The 13,812-nt window shown below is 45.1% G+C and overlaps 1 protein-coding gene across 6 annotated transcripts in view; it reads right to left on the reverse strand.

The window, feature by feature from the left end:
* Positions 1-13,812, reverse strand: part of LOC119861738 (LIM domain containing preferred translocation partner in lipoma) — a 523,166-nt gene that overhangs the window by 3,391 nt on the left and 505,963 nt on the right. For all 6 annotated transcript variants that reach the window (XM_043491737.1, XM_038417228.2, XM_043491736.1 and 3 more), the window contains 2 exons: positions 7,162-7,340; positions 1,388-1,508 (listed from right to left, as the gene is read on the reverse strand). In XM_043491737.1, the coding sequence (XP_043347672.1) occupies positions 1,388-1,508; positions 7,162-7,340 (300 nt within the window). The remainder of the gene's footprint in view (positions 1-1,387; positions 1,509-7,161; positions 7,341-13,812) is intronic.

Raw genomic sequence — 13,812 nt, forward strand, 5'->3', positions numbered from 1 at the left:
GATGAAGTGAGCTGTAGCTCACGAAAGCTTATGCTCTAATAAATTTGTTAGTCTCTAAGGTGCCACAAGTACTCCTTTTCTTTATTAGTGAAATACACAGTCATGTCCCCTGATAACAGAATTCTGCCCAAGTCAGCGTGTGAGTTCTAGGATGTCTTTCAATACTGAACCATTCCCTGATAAGAGACAATGCTGCAGCGGAGATGGGTTCCCAAGCTCTCTAAAATAAAAAGAGATTATTCCCTTCCCATCTCTGGGAAAGGAAAGGTCTTTAGCATTGCGGAACACGTCAAACTTAAGCTCACATTTATTAATGCCAAAAGGAAAAAGAAGTAGTGAGCCTTGAAAACCACTTTGCTGCTTATATATCTTCCTCTTTGGGAGAGAGAACTCCAGAAAGCGATAGAATATATCACAGCGGTGACAGCAGAGCGATGTCCTTGCAGCACGCCTTCACCGCTGTGGTCATTATTACATTAGCATCAAAAGGCCACAACTGAGATTGGGGAGCCCATTGTGCTGGGTGCTTTACAGACCTATAGTAAGAGACCGTCTCAGCCCCAAAGAGCTTGTAATCTAAATACACAAGATAAAGGGTAGAAGAAAGGACAGAATGCCATCATCACCATCTGTCTTTTGTAAATGGAAAGCCAAGGCTCATGGTGATCAAGTGACTGCCCTAAGCTCACACAGGAAGGTGATGGCAGAGCCACCAAACCGAACTCAGACACCTCGAGTCTCAGTCCAGCACCCGAGCCCAGAACTGTGATCAGCACCATTACTAGGACTTGCTTCTTGTCCCAACACCTGGCTGGAGTTTATCCCAGGGAGAACAGCTGTATTGCAGAATTCTTGGAAGTTCAATATGCTACATGTGCCAAGGTGATTTTTCCTCGGTTTCAGATTCTTATCAAAATCATATGTACCAGAACATAGCACAGCAAGGGCCATTCATGAATGAGAATGTTTATGTGCCAATTAAATTTTCCAGCTAATTATTAACTTCATCTTTTTTTAACCCACTCATATAATCTTGCTTACAGTGCAACATGCATTAGAGTTGATTTTAATAAAGCGAATAGGAGCAACATTTGTGTCCAGGTAACAAACTACTATCTTCTCAAATATTCAGCTCTAATTATTGAGTTGTAGTCTCTTGCTAACACAATGAAGCCGGTATAAACAGAATGCCTGATTCTCCTATCGTTTGCACTGTCTGTGTGTAAAATCAGGAGTCACTTCTGCTGAAGTCAACGAAGTAAAGTTTAATGTAGAACCAATATGATAACAGGAATGTGCTCATTATTTATGTAACAGAAGGTCATTTCTGTCAATACAGTGAACCCAATCTTTTCTTTCTTCCCTTGCCAGTAGTGGGAATACTGACCTCACACCGGTAGCATTGGACATGGAAGTCACGATCTAATGCCACAATGCGTATGGTCTCCTCTTGACCCGGGGCAGGCATAATGGGCTCCTTACACACGGAACATCGTGGTGCAAATTTCCTTGAAAAGCAAAGATGGTTCCAGTCAAACGCCAAGTGCACAGCCATGTTCTTTGTATGCTACATTAGAAACTTAGAACCCTACAGTGAACTGTGGCACAACACACATATCTGCAAGCAGAGTTGCCTCCTTGAAAAGGACACATTAAGGGATGCTTATGAGTTCCTACAGAACGATGGCAGAGGCCTGAGAATCATATTCTGCTTGTCTGAATTATTAAACTCTCTCAATGACATTGCTCATCATTATGGTATCCAAGTGCAAGCCCCAGAGTGAGCTAGTTTCATATGCCTAATATAATGCCATTTAAATCAGTGGAATTCCTCTTATGAATGAAGTTAGCAGGATTTGCCCCACCTATCTCTATTGAAAAATATCAATACTCTAGAAACTAGAGATGGACCAAGTGGGATACAGCCTTAGATCCTGCCATTACAGGATTGTTCTCTGCAGTATAATTTTCTTGGGTTTTATCCAGTCTTGTTTTAAAATCCTCAAGCATCTGGCTCCCACTACACCCACAGGATGTTAGTTTTAGCTGGGCTCAATCTGGGCACCCCAAAGAGAACTGCTAGAGCATATCTGACTGGTTATATCGCTCAACTACTTGATTTGCATCCACAATCTGGCAGTCACAGGTAAAAACACTTAGCCTTGCTCCCACAGTTATTCATTGTGTGGGTGCAAAAATACAAGTGCAAATGCTGTGAATGCAAATTCTCCCCACAAAATAGAAAGCCTTCCTTCTGAAAACCTATCCCTCAGAACATACACTGGCTAATAGCTAAGAAGCTTAGAATTAGGGTCAATGGGCAATCCTTATGGCAAGTGCCAGAATATGAAGAGATCAAAGATTCTTCTCTTGTAAAATATCTAGGAAACAGTGACTCTGCCACTCAGCCTTTTATACAAACCACTCTCTAATTAATTCAATTAAAAAACATCTTGCTGCAGTAGGAGTTAAAAAAAGCATTCATTTCGTTGTCAGCAGATGCAAGGCGTTTTGTTAGATTGCAGCTATGCAGACATGAACTAAACAGCACCTTTGCTGATTGCTCCAAAAGTGAATTTAAATGGATCATGATATGACCGTAGCTGTAATGAGAGTTAATAATGTGGGGATTCCGGCACTTTCTTGTGCAATTCAGTTAAAATGTGCTGCTTAAAAATGCTTGAATGTTTCTCTATGTAGGTCACCAGAGGCAAAACAGCATGGGCCATTTTTTCCCTTGAGAGACTTAGAAATGACTCCCATTGAATTCAGTGGAAGCTGTATGTGTTTCCTAGGGCAGCATCTAGCCAATCATGTCTTGCAGGTGGATTTCACATTCTCTATTTGCTCCTCACCTTTCAGGATAGGAACCCCAATAGCAGTTTCAAATGGCCAATAGATCTGGTTGGAATTCTTTTTTAAAATCTTTTTCACAAAAAAACCTGATTTTTTCCCCCTAAAAAAAAAATAATTCACTAATTTTCTTTTTGAACACAATTTTTGTTTCTCTCCTTCCATCCACTTCCCCCCCTTTTTTCAGTGGCAAAAAGGACAAAAAAGTATGAAAATGGGGAAAAAAGAAAACCTGAAATTTTCCAGAAATGAAAAATGTTCAGGAAAACATTGTGCAGAAATTTTCAAAACTAGTTTTTTGCAAAGATTTTTGACCAGGAAGATGTTTACAACATTTTTGAAAATGTTTGTGAATTTCTTTTGCCCCCCTGATTTTGTGCTCAGTGTTTCGGTTTACTGACTATATTTTTTGCATCCACAATTGCCTTCCATTTGTTTCTTCATGCCTCCAGAGCTGTCAATACATCCTGAACCTTTTTCTCACCCACTCTCTACCCTAAGGACATGTATGTGCTTTGAAAGGGGGAACTTTGGGGGAAGGAATCCTGTAGGGCAGGGATGCGCAAACATTATGGCCACATTATGGGTGTGCAAACATTATGGCTCGAGGTACGCAAACATTATGGCCACATCTGGGTATGGAAATTGTATGGTGGACCATAAATGCTCATGAAATTGGGGGTTGGGGGGAATGAAGGCTCCTGCCACAGGTGCAGGCTCTGGGGTTGGGCTGGGGATGAGGGGTGCAAGAGAGTGCTCTGGGCTAAGATCGAGGGGTTTGGAGGGCAGGGAGGGGATCAGGGCTGGGACACGGGGTTGGGGCACAGGGGACAAGCTCCAGACGGCGCTTACCTCAAGCAGCTCCCAGAAACAGCAGCATGTGCCTCCTCCGGCTCCTATGCAGAGGCGCAGCCAGCGGCTCTGCATGCTGCCCTGTTTGCAGGCGCCACCTCTGCAGCTCCCATTGGCTGTGGTTCCCAGTTAATGGGAGCTGCAGGGGCAACACTTGGGATGGGGGCAGCATGCTAAGCCCCCTGGCTGCCCCTATGCATAGGAGCCAGAGGGGGGTCGTGCCGCTGCTTCCAGGAGACGTGTGGAGTGGGGCAAGACCCTGACCCCGCTCCCTGGCTGGAGCGCCGGAGCAAGGCAAGCTCTAGACCCTGCTTCCCGGCGGGAGTTCGAGAGCTGGATTAAAATATTGGAGGGCTAGATGTGGGCCTCGGGCCGTAGTTTGCCCACCCCTGCTGTAGGGTGATACAGGGAGGTAAAATTAAACAAAAAGAAACTGAGAACAATGGATACATTTTCTTAATAATTAGACACATTAGGCTGTGGAGCAGTGACCCAAGAGAAGCAATGGAAGTTTCATTACTTGCATCAACTAAAACTGGGTGAAAGAACTGCTGAATATACTTCTGGATACAGACTCTGTACTGGTTGTAGATGGACTCAGTAGCTCAGCTAGGTCTTCTGCAATCCCCTGGATCTTCTCCCAGCCTTGTACCCAACCAGTTCAGGTTGTTTCCCTATGCTGTCTATTCTCAGAGAGTGAAATTCACCCACAGGTTGAGGAGCAGTATGAGGCTGAGGCACCATTTAACCCTTCAAGCCAGAAGGTACTTAGTTCTTCCTAAAGGATGTCAATCCCTCTCAAGGAGGAGGAACGTCCCGCATATAGACACGTGGCATGCAAGTGCCACCACCTTGGCTTTCTGCTGGCCCTCTGCGCAAGGGTGAATTTCACCCTCTGGGCCCTGCCTCTGGACTCTTGCTGAGACGCACACAGAGGGAGAGGGAACACACAGCGGCCTTTGCAGCTGCCAATTAAACAGCTGTGTCTGAGCTTCAGGGGGCCTTTCCTGTCAGATTTCAGAGTAGCAGCCATGTTAGTCTGTATCCGCAAAAAGAACAGGAGTACTCGTGGTACCTTAGAGACTAACAAATTTATTAGAGCATAAGCTTTTGTGAGCTACAGCTCACTTCATCAGATGCATAGAATGGCGCGCACACACACATATATATATATATATATATATATATATATATATACACACACACACACACACACATACATACACACACACAGTGGCAAATTGCCAGCACTACTATGATGGGTCTCACACTTTCTCTTCTTGCAGGAGGCAGTTCAGGGCACCATTTCTTGCCCTAGAAACTGGGGTATTAACTGCCCCACTAGTGTCCTAGAGGAGGGGAGTGGAGAGGGAGGGACCCAGGCCCACCCTCTACTCCGGGTCCCAGCCCAGGGGCCCTAGGGATAGCGGTAAACCACTAGAACTAGCGGTTCCTTCTCCTGGGCTACTTCCCTCTCCTGCCCTCCCTCTGCACAAACCAGGTGTCCCTTTACCTAGGGTCTTGGTCTTCTTAGCCCACTGCAGCACTTCTCCAAACTCTCCTCTGCTTCCCTCCAAACTGCTCTCTGCTCCAACACCAATCCACTCTGCTTCAACTCCTCCTCCTGTCTGATTGAAGCAGGGAGTTTTTATCATGTGACTGGCTTCAGGTGCTTTAATTAATTTGTAGCAAACTTTCTTCCCTCTACAGGGAATAAGGCTCCCTTCTAGCACTCTCCTGCTGCCCTCTGGCCATGCTGTATCACATTACATACAGATAAGTTGGAAGTTACCATACAAACTGTGAGAGGTTAATTAGTTAAGATGAGCTATTATCACCAGGAGAAAAAAAACTTTTGTCATGATAATCAAGATGGCCCATTTAGATAGTTGACAAAAAGGTGTGAGGATACTTAGCTTAAGAAAATAGATTCAATATGTGTAATGACCTAGCCACTCCCAGTCTCTATTCAAACCCAAGTTAATAGTATCTAGTTTCGCAAAAAGAAAAGGAGTACTTGTGGCACCTTAGAGACTAACAAATTTATTTGAGCATAAGCTTTCGTGAACTACAGCATCCAATGAAGTGAGCCGTAGCTCACGAAAGCTTATGCTCAAATAAATTTGTTAGTCTCTAAGGTGCCACAAGTCCTCCTTTTCTTTTTGCAAATACACACTAACATGGCTGCTACGCTGAAAGGTATCTAGTTTGCATAGCTGAGCTTGAATTAATATGCAAACTAGATACCATTAACTTGGGTCTGAATAGAGACTGGGAGTGGCTGGGTCATTACACATTGAATCTATTTCCTTAAGCTAAGAATCCTCACACTTTCTTGTCAACTGTCTAAAGGGGCCATCTTGATTATCACTACAAAAGTTTTTTTTCTCCTGCTGATAATAACTCATCTTAACTAATTAGCCTCTCACAGTTTGTATGGTAACTTATCTGTATGTATATCTATCTATCTTACTCTATGTTCCATTCTATGCATCCGATGAAGTGGGCTGTAGCCCACGAAAGCTTATGCTCTAATAAATTTGTTAGTCTCTAAAGTGCCACAAGTACTCCTGTTCTTTTTTGCGTCGGAGTTTAACATTCTTCCGCATGGCAGCTGCAATTCCTTTTGTCAGGTAAGTCTGCTGCTCTGAGCTCCCGGGCCCACACACTGATGTCACGAGTCTCTAATTAAGTCTGCCCCCTTAGAAACTAAAAGATAAGTGCTTGAGATATAAACCCACATTAGTCAATATTGATTTCCTCTTTTAATTGAGGGGTGTACCGTGCCTGTCTCTTCCAAGCTGGTGAAACATTTGTGCTTTGATTATATCTACTGATCTGTCTTTCTCAGATCAGCTGTGATAAGGGGAGGGGTAGGGGGAGCAAAGGAAGCTACCTCCTGTCATGGATTGCAGTGCACTTTAAATAGGTATTTTACTACAAATTATTATTAGGAATGTTTTCCTAGCTCCTTTAAAGGCTAACTAGCAGATGGAAACAGAGGAGACAGCAAACCCCGCTGTGCTCTGCGGGCTATGAGCAGGGTACTGAGCACAGGGTGAGAACCTTGGCTTCAAGGCAATAGCTAAGTGGCAGTAGGAGGCCAGGCAGGGGTCTGGGGGGGAAGGATAAGGAAGCGCAGGGGTGCAGCAAAGAACATGAAATACCTACATCATGCAGTCTGCAAATAGGGCAGGTGGGGAACATAATCTGTTAAAGAAGATCTGTGAGCACTGAGACAACCCTCGCTGGCAGGGAGATGGACGTAAAACAAATCCACATAACTACCCCCAGTCAATTAAGCTGGAATGATGGAGGGTGTGCCTGCCGGCTCCCTGGCTTCTGGGGAATCTCAGGAAGAATTTACAGCAGGTCAGGAGCCTGCCTAGGTAACATGAGAAGAGATTGTAGGCCTCCAGGGCCAGGAAAAGCCAACAAGAGCCGCCTGGGTCATACTTGTGGAAATCCTCGATGCAGTGAATGTTCCCACCGGCATCCACAGTGAAGGGGATGCCATCCAGGCTGCGGTGACACATCACACAGGTGAAGCAGTGGGGGTGATAGGCTTTCCCCGTGGCTCGCAGGATCCTCTCCATGATGGGTTTGGCACAGACGCTGCACTGCTCCAGTGTGTTCTGTAAGCAAAAAAAAAACAACTGGCGTGAGTATCAGTTCAGATATATGCCCAGGCTGGGATTGCAGCTGGTCTGCAAGGAAACGTGAGGCCCTTTCGTTTCAGCCGTTCACTGTGAGCGCGGTATAGCCAGCTGTCAGTTCCAGAACAGCTCTGAATCCAGGCCGGCGGCTGCCAACACCACGTATGGAACACAAGGCAGCACAGTCACTGGGGAGAACTGCAGGGTCCCATCTGCATCCAGCTGCCCCAGCAGAGAACCCTGCTTAGGATTCATTGCAGGTGGACCCTGGCTTTTCTCTTCTGTGAGGGATGCTAGCACAGACCCTGGGAGGAGACAACCCAGTAAATGCATCCCCTCAGTACCACAATACAGGCAGGACAAGGGACGGGGATTCAGGAGCACATAACCAGCTAGGCGAGCCGAGTGCTTATTTTGAGTTAGAGTTTAACTCCAGAAGGCACCACCAGGTCATCTAGTCTGACTTCCCATGTCTCACACCCAGCACCCACACACTAAACCCAATAACCGGAATTAGACCAAAGCATAACAGCTCACAGGAGACTTGACTATGATGTGCCACAGGCAGAGAATAGGAGGGTCCGAGGCTCAACAGTTCTTGAGGATCCCGCAAAGGCAGGAAAATGCGTAAGTGATATATACCCAGACGAACCTGACAAGTGACCCGCACTCACATGCTGCAGAGGAAGATGAAAACCCCCAAGGTCACCTCAGATCCCTGCCCCCATCCCATCCAATGTCCCATCTCCAGCTGTGGCCATCTCTGATGCTTCAGAGGAAGGAGACCAAAAAAAATCTCCCAGAATACACTGGGGGACAAAAATCCCTTCCTGACCCCTGCAGGTGACCAGCTGAAGCTCTGAAGCATGAGCTTTAAGGAACATGAGACATAAAGCCCCAGGGTTGCCCTTTACTGTCACAAGCAACCCCGTCATACACCCATACATTTGCCTTCTCTCTTAAAATTCATTAAGTTTTCTGTTTGTTCCAGAACCTCACCCCTCTTAGAAACCTTCTTCTAGTTTTCAGCCTGAATTTGCTCATGGCCAGTTTATACCATTTGTTCTTGTGCAGGATTGTCCTTTAGCTTAAATAGCTCTTCACCCCCCAGGTGTTTACACCTGAGGGTAGAGGATCTCAAATGGTGGTCCGCAAGCTCTGTTCAGGTGGTCTGTGGATAGTTCCCTCTAAGGTGTGCACCTGAACGGCTGCACACAAGAGAATGAAGGGCCACCCACCTAATTAGTGGAGCCGCGCAGGAATTTAGGGTGAGGTGGCGGCCTTGGGGGGGAACAGGTGGGAGGGAGCAGTGGGGTGAGAAGAGGGGGTGGGGGGAATTTGGGACGGGCAGGGCCAGAGGAAGTTTGAGAGCCACTGCCCTAGTGTGTTTATAGAGCACAACTGGATCCTCTTTCTCAGCCTTCTTTTTGCTAGGCTCAACAAGCCAACCTCCTCCAGTCTCCTCTCATAAGATAGACCCTCCGCCCCCAGATCATCCTAGTATCTCTTCTCTGCCACCATTACAGGTTCCGTTCATCTTTCTTGAACATGGCTGTGCAAAACTGTACATAGTATTCTAGATGAGGTCTTACCAGAGCCTGGTACAATGGCATTAATACCTTTCTATCTTTACTGGAAATGCCTCACCGGATACGTTCTAGGATCACATTGCGTTTGTCACAGCCACATCACATTGGTAGTTCCTACTCATCTTAGGATCAACCTCCATCTTCAGTGCAGGCCCTTGCACTTTGTACTACTGAATTTCATGCCATTCTGACACTCCAGTCTTCAAGCTCATCCTGCATAATATTTCCATCCACTTCTTTATTGACGATGCCTCCCCAACTTTGTATCATCAGCAAATTTCATTAGCAAACTCCTACTTTTTGTGAAAAGAGCATTAATAAAAACATTGAATAAGATTGGCCCCAAGACCAAGTCTTGAACTCCAATAGAGATCCAGAGAGTTCCCCTTTACACACAATCTCTTTCCTTCTCCCCTTTAGCCAGTTCCTTTATCCACCTTACAATTCTTGTACGAATTTCCAGGCCATAATTTTCCATGTGGTACCATGCCAAATTTGTCTTCTGCCCCAGTCATTTCAGTTCAGACGGCTCTAAATAACCGTATTAAAGGCTGTGTGTTGCCTGTCTTGGTTTGTAGATTTTATGTATTGAACCAGATGCATTGTTGGGAGCACTGAAGCTATAAAGTGCTTTTCATTTCAAGGAGGCTCAGCTGAAAGATTCATCTCCCCCCCCCTCCCCGCAACCATGTTATGTAAACACCGATACAAATCAGCTTCTAATGACTGTTTGTGCCAGGCACATCAACCCTCTCAATGATGGCTTGCGTGACTACAGTATGTGAAACTCGCCTTTGTAAACCAAACACCTGAAATATGCATGCCACAAAGAGAGGCGCATTCCATACAGACAGATGCAAATGCTAAATCTGTGAAGAAGCTCAGATGGTTTATTTTGCTGGAGTTTGGGACAGAATTCCACTTGCTAATCTTGCTGGAAATGTTTGGAGTTATCAAATAAGAGCCATATGTTCAATCCTGGATGGTGAAGCACAGATGCAGGGAAGTCTGTGATCTTTGGGATAAACAGAAAAGAAAAGAAAAGAAAAAAATCCAACAGAAAGAGAATTATAAAACCCCACAGGTCAATATTTTCATGTTGACCAACACCACATGGAGCCTACAGACTTCTGCCTGCATTCCTTGTGCACCCAAAACTCCCAGTGAAAACTGCCAGCTGAAAGACTGCACTGTTATTGCTTGTCTGAGCCAAGAATGTTAACGGGCAAGCCCCTTCTCCTTACACATAGTGCAGAAGTACGCATGCAGGACATGAATCATCAAAGACTTCAGAGAGGTCAGGCCTATACTGCAACGTATGTCACTGGACATTACTTCCCGGGCGGCAATTGACTGGTAAGACACACACAGAGCTACATCCTGCAACTCGCTTATCCTGCAATGCCCAGAAGAGCCATAGGATTATTTTTGGAAGAGTCAGTATGATACATCCTTGATTTCAACCCGTTGTGAGAACTGCCTACTTGTGTTCGGTCTGACCTGGGGGCTCGTTCCTGGCAGGATTTAGCTTCATGTACTGGATACTTGTAGTAACGGAGGTGGAAGAATTGTTCCTGGGCTTTTTGTTTGTTTTCTATCATCATGATGACAGTGACTGATGTACCAGAGAGAACAAGGCCTTGCATAAACAGATAATGTTACCGCAGCATTTGCTCCGTTCCCTATATTTACAACAGGGAATGCTACAATCCTGCCAATTGAGGAACATTATGCAACTAGCTAAGGAATTTTCCTGGGTAACTGCCTAATAGTTGGGCTTGGCCACTGTATGTATCACTAACTCGTTATCTGGTTGTTGCTGTTTTTCTTATGGCCTCATTCAAAATACTTCCCATTCCATATGCTTTATTAAAAAAGGAAACTCTGGAGAGGCACAGGATATGTGGGATCAGGCCTTCGGTTTAGCAGAAACTGACGGTTCCCTACTGAAATTCACTCATAAGGAATAAAATGAAGCAACTAGCTGGGGCTGGATAGAGGAAACAAATTCCTCAGTAACAGAAGTGAGCAAACTTGAAGATGACAATAACAATAACAAAAGCCAATAACCTGGTTTTTACATCTCATTTTCCATCAGTAGATCTCAAGACTTTTTATAAATGAGACTGACATCTTGTCACAAAGCATCTACTCCCAAGGCAGCGGAAGAGCACACAATTAGTATTTGTAACTTTACTGCTAAAGGGCCCACACAGAAATAAAATAAAACAAAGTAAATAAAAATAAAAGCACAACCCAATCATTTTGTGATTCCCCTTTTATTGATTTCTTGTAACCAATATTTTAACCGAAATAGATAGATATGTGAGGCATGACCCATTTTCGCTTTAAACAGTCCATGTCATGAAGCCATAGAACGATAAAAATAGCAAAACAGAACAGAGTAGCAGCCGTGTTAGTCTGTATTCGCAAAAAGAAAAGGAGTACTTGTGGCACCTTAGAGACTAACAAATTTATTAGAGCATAAGCTTTCGTGAGCTACAGCATCCGATGAAGTGAGCTGTAGCTCACGAAAGCTTATGCTCTAATAAATTTGTTAGTCTCTAAGGTGCCACAAGTACTCCTTTTCTTTTTGCAAAACAGAACAGGAACTTCTTGAAGTGAATTGCAACTGATTAGAGCAATAGTGAGTAAATGGAATGCCTGCTTGCGAACACTAGTAGGAGCATGACAGAGGAGGGATGTGAACAAGCCACCCCACAAGCAGCTCTAAGCACAAAATGGGGCTGTCGGCATGGAGCTATGTGCAGGATTGGGGTCTTATGTATTATTATTTTTATCATGGCAGCACCAGTGGCCCAGTCAGGTGCGAGACTCCATTGTGCTGGGTGCTGTACAGACACGTAGGATGATACAATTCTTGCCATGAAGAGTTCACCATCTAAAGTCCCAATACTACAAGGACTTTGGCGCATACCTGATACTTTTAGAGAGCTCTGTCTAGAGGCTGCAGCCACAGGCCAGATCTAACTCCTATTTATAGATCTGAAGGCCACGAGGGACCCTGGTGACAATTTAATCTGACTTTCTGCAGCACACGGGCCTTAGTAGAAGTTTGACTGGGAGCCCAAGCAAGCAAATAAACATGCTGTTGCCACTGGATGGTGCTTCTCTAGTCTGCATGCCTTCTGCCCGCCAACCTCAGCTCCATTACAGCTCAGTCACCTTCTGATGTTGACGCATCTGAGTGAGACAAGCATTTTAATTTCCCTTCTGTTGATTAATCCCTTCCACACTTGAAAATTAATCCTAGGGGATTTACTCCTTTTATCCTTCCAATTCCATACTGGTGAGAAAAACAGTTAATTGTTAAAAGTTGTTAATTTCAGACTCCAACTCACTGCCTCTCTCTGGGAACATGTTTGCTTAAGGGGATTTCCCTTTTAGATCGTTGGCTCACCACTCCTCTTCAAGGCATCACCAGAAGATGCAAGAGTGAGTGCCGCTCTCAGGCCTCCAGAGAGTCAACCAAGCGGAAGAACACAACAGAACACTGCTAAGGAGGATAAGGAGCTTTCCCTACGGTTGGCTTTGGGCTGAAGATACTGTGAGTACTCTGCTTTGTCCGAGTACACTGTATATTCCAAAAGACTTTTTGACTATGGGCAAAGCCTAACTGATTTTCTGCTTTGGCATTTTGGTTCACGTTAAGTCAGGAGACAGACACTGATGTGTTGGATTCCCTCCTCTTTAATACGAGGAGCAGTGTAAAGAGTGGGGTGTTTTGATTTCTACCTTTTTTTAAAAAAAACTCCTTCCTTTTTGTTTAACTATAAATTAACTTAAATTCCAAACCAAAAAGTTATTTTGAACCAAAATGGGAACTTTTTTGGTTAGAAACTGTCAAAACCGACAACAATTTTGAAACTTTTCTCTCAACGTTTTTCAAAATGGGCAATTCATTGAAACCGGCCCTTTCCTGCAAGCATTTTTCGTTTCAACAACACTCCTCCTCCCCAACCTCCCTGCCAAAAAAACATTTAGTTTAAAAATTCCCAACCACCTCTCATTGGGAGGACATTCCACACACCAGCGGCAATGAGTAGACAGCCAGTTGCACGCAGGTGTGTGCATGTAACTCCCTATGTGCGCATCTGAGCCCTTGACACCTTTAATGTCACTAAAAGACGTGTGCATCCTTTGAACTGGAACTCTCTCCCTCCCTCCACATTGACTGTTATACCAGGGCCAGATATGGGGATGTGACACACCACAGAGACCTGTGGACTGGTCCTGGCTGACTCACTAACATTCAGCCTGGATCTACTCTACAGCCTTCTGTAGCCTAGCTATGTCGGACAGAGGAGTGTTGGGGTGTGAACCCTGACCCTAGCACAGACACAGCTATACCAGCAAACCTGTGCTTTTCCTAGGATGGTTCATTTGCTTGGGGTGGGGGTGGGGCCTGGACTAAGCTGTAATGGCAAAGAGCAGTTTCCCTGGTGTATGTTGTTCCTACACTAGGAGTGCTTTGCTGGCCTAATAAACTGGTATAGCTATACCAGCAATGCACCTAGTATAGACATTGCCTCTGGAGGTTGCTATTTCCAGAGGTTTTAAACATTCTTTTGGTCTGGGTGGTTTTACTCCCACTTGCAGAGTAATAACCATCATGGGGCTGGCGCGCGTTCCCCTCTGCAGGAATCGGCTTTCCTTGTCAGGATGAAGTTAATTGGGTTTTGTATATTTGGAACCAGAGCAGCTGCAGGTCTGTCCCCATGGCTGCCCCAACGCTGCTCCAGGCATCAACTCGTCTTTGTGCAACTTGTTGGGTGACTGGCAGCAGCTCGATTCTTCCCCCTCTCCTGTGAGACTTCACGGCAAGAAATTCCACTGCTGTG

Source organism: Dermochelys coriacea, chromosome 9 (genome assembly GCF_009764565.3).
Source record: "Dermochelys coriacea isolate rDerCor1 chromosome 9, rDerCor1.pri.v4, whole genome shotgun sequence".
NCBI classification, from domain to species: domain Eukaryota; kingdom Metazoa; phylum Chordata; order Testudines; family Dermochelyidae; genus Dermochelys; species Dermochelys coriacea.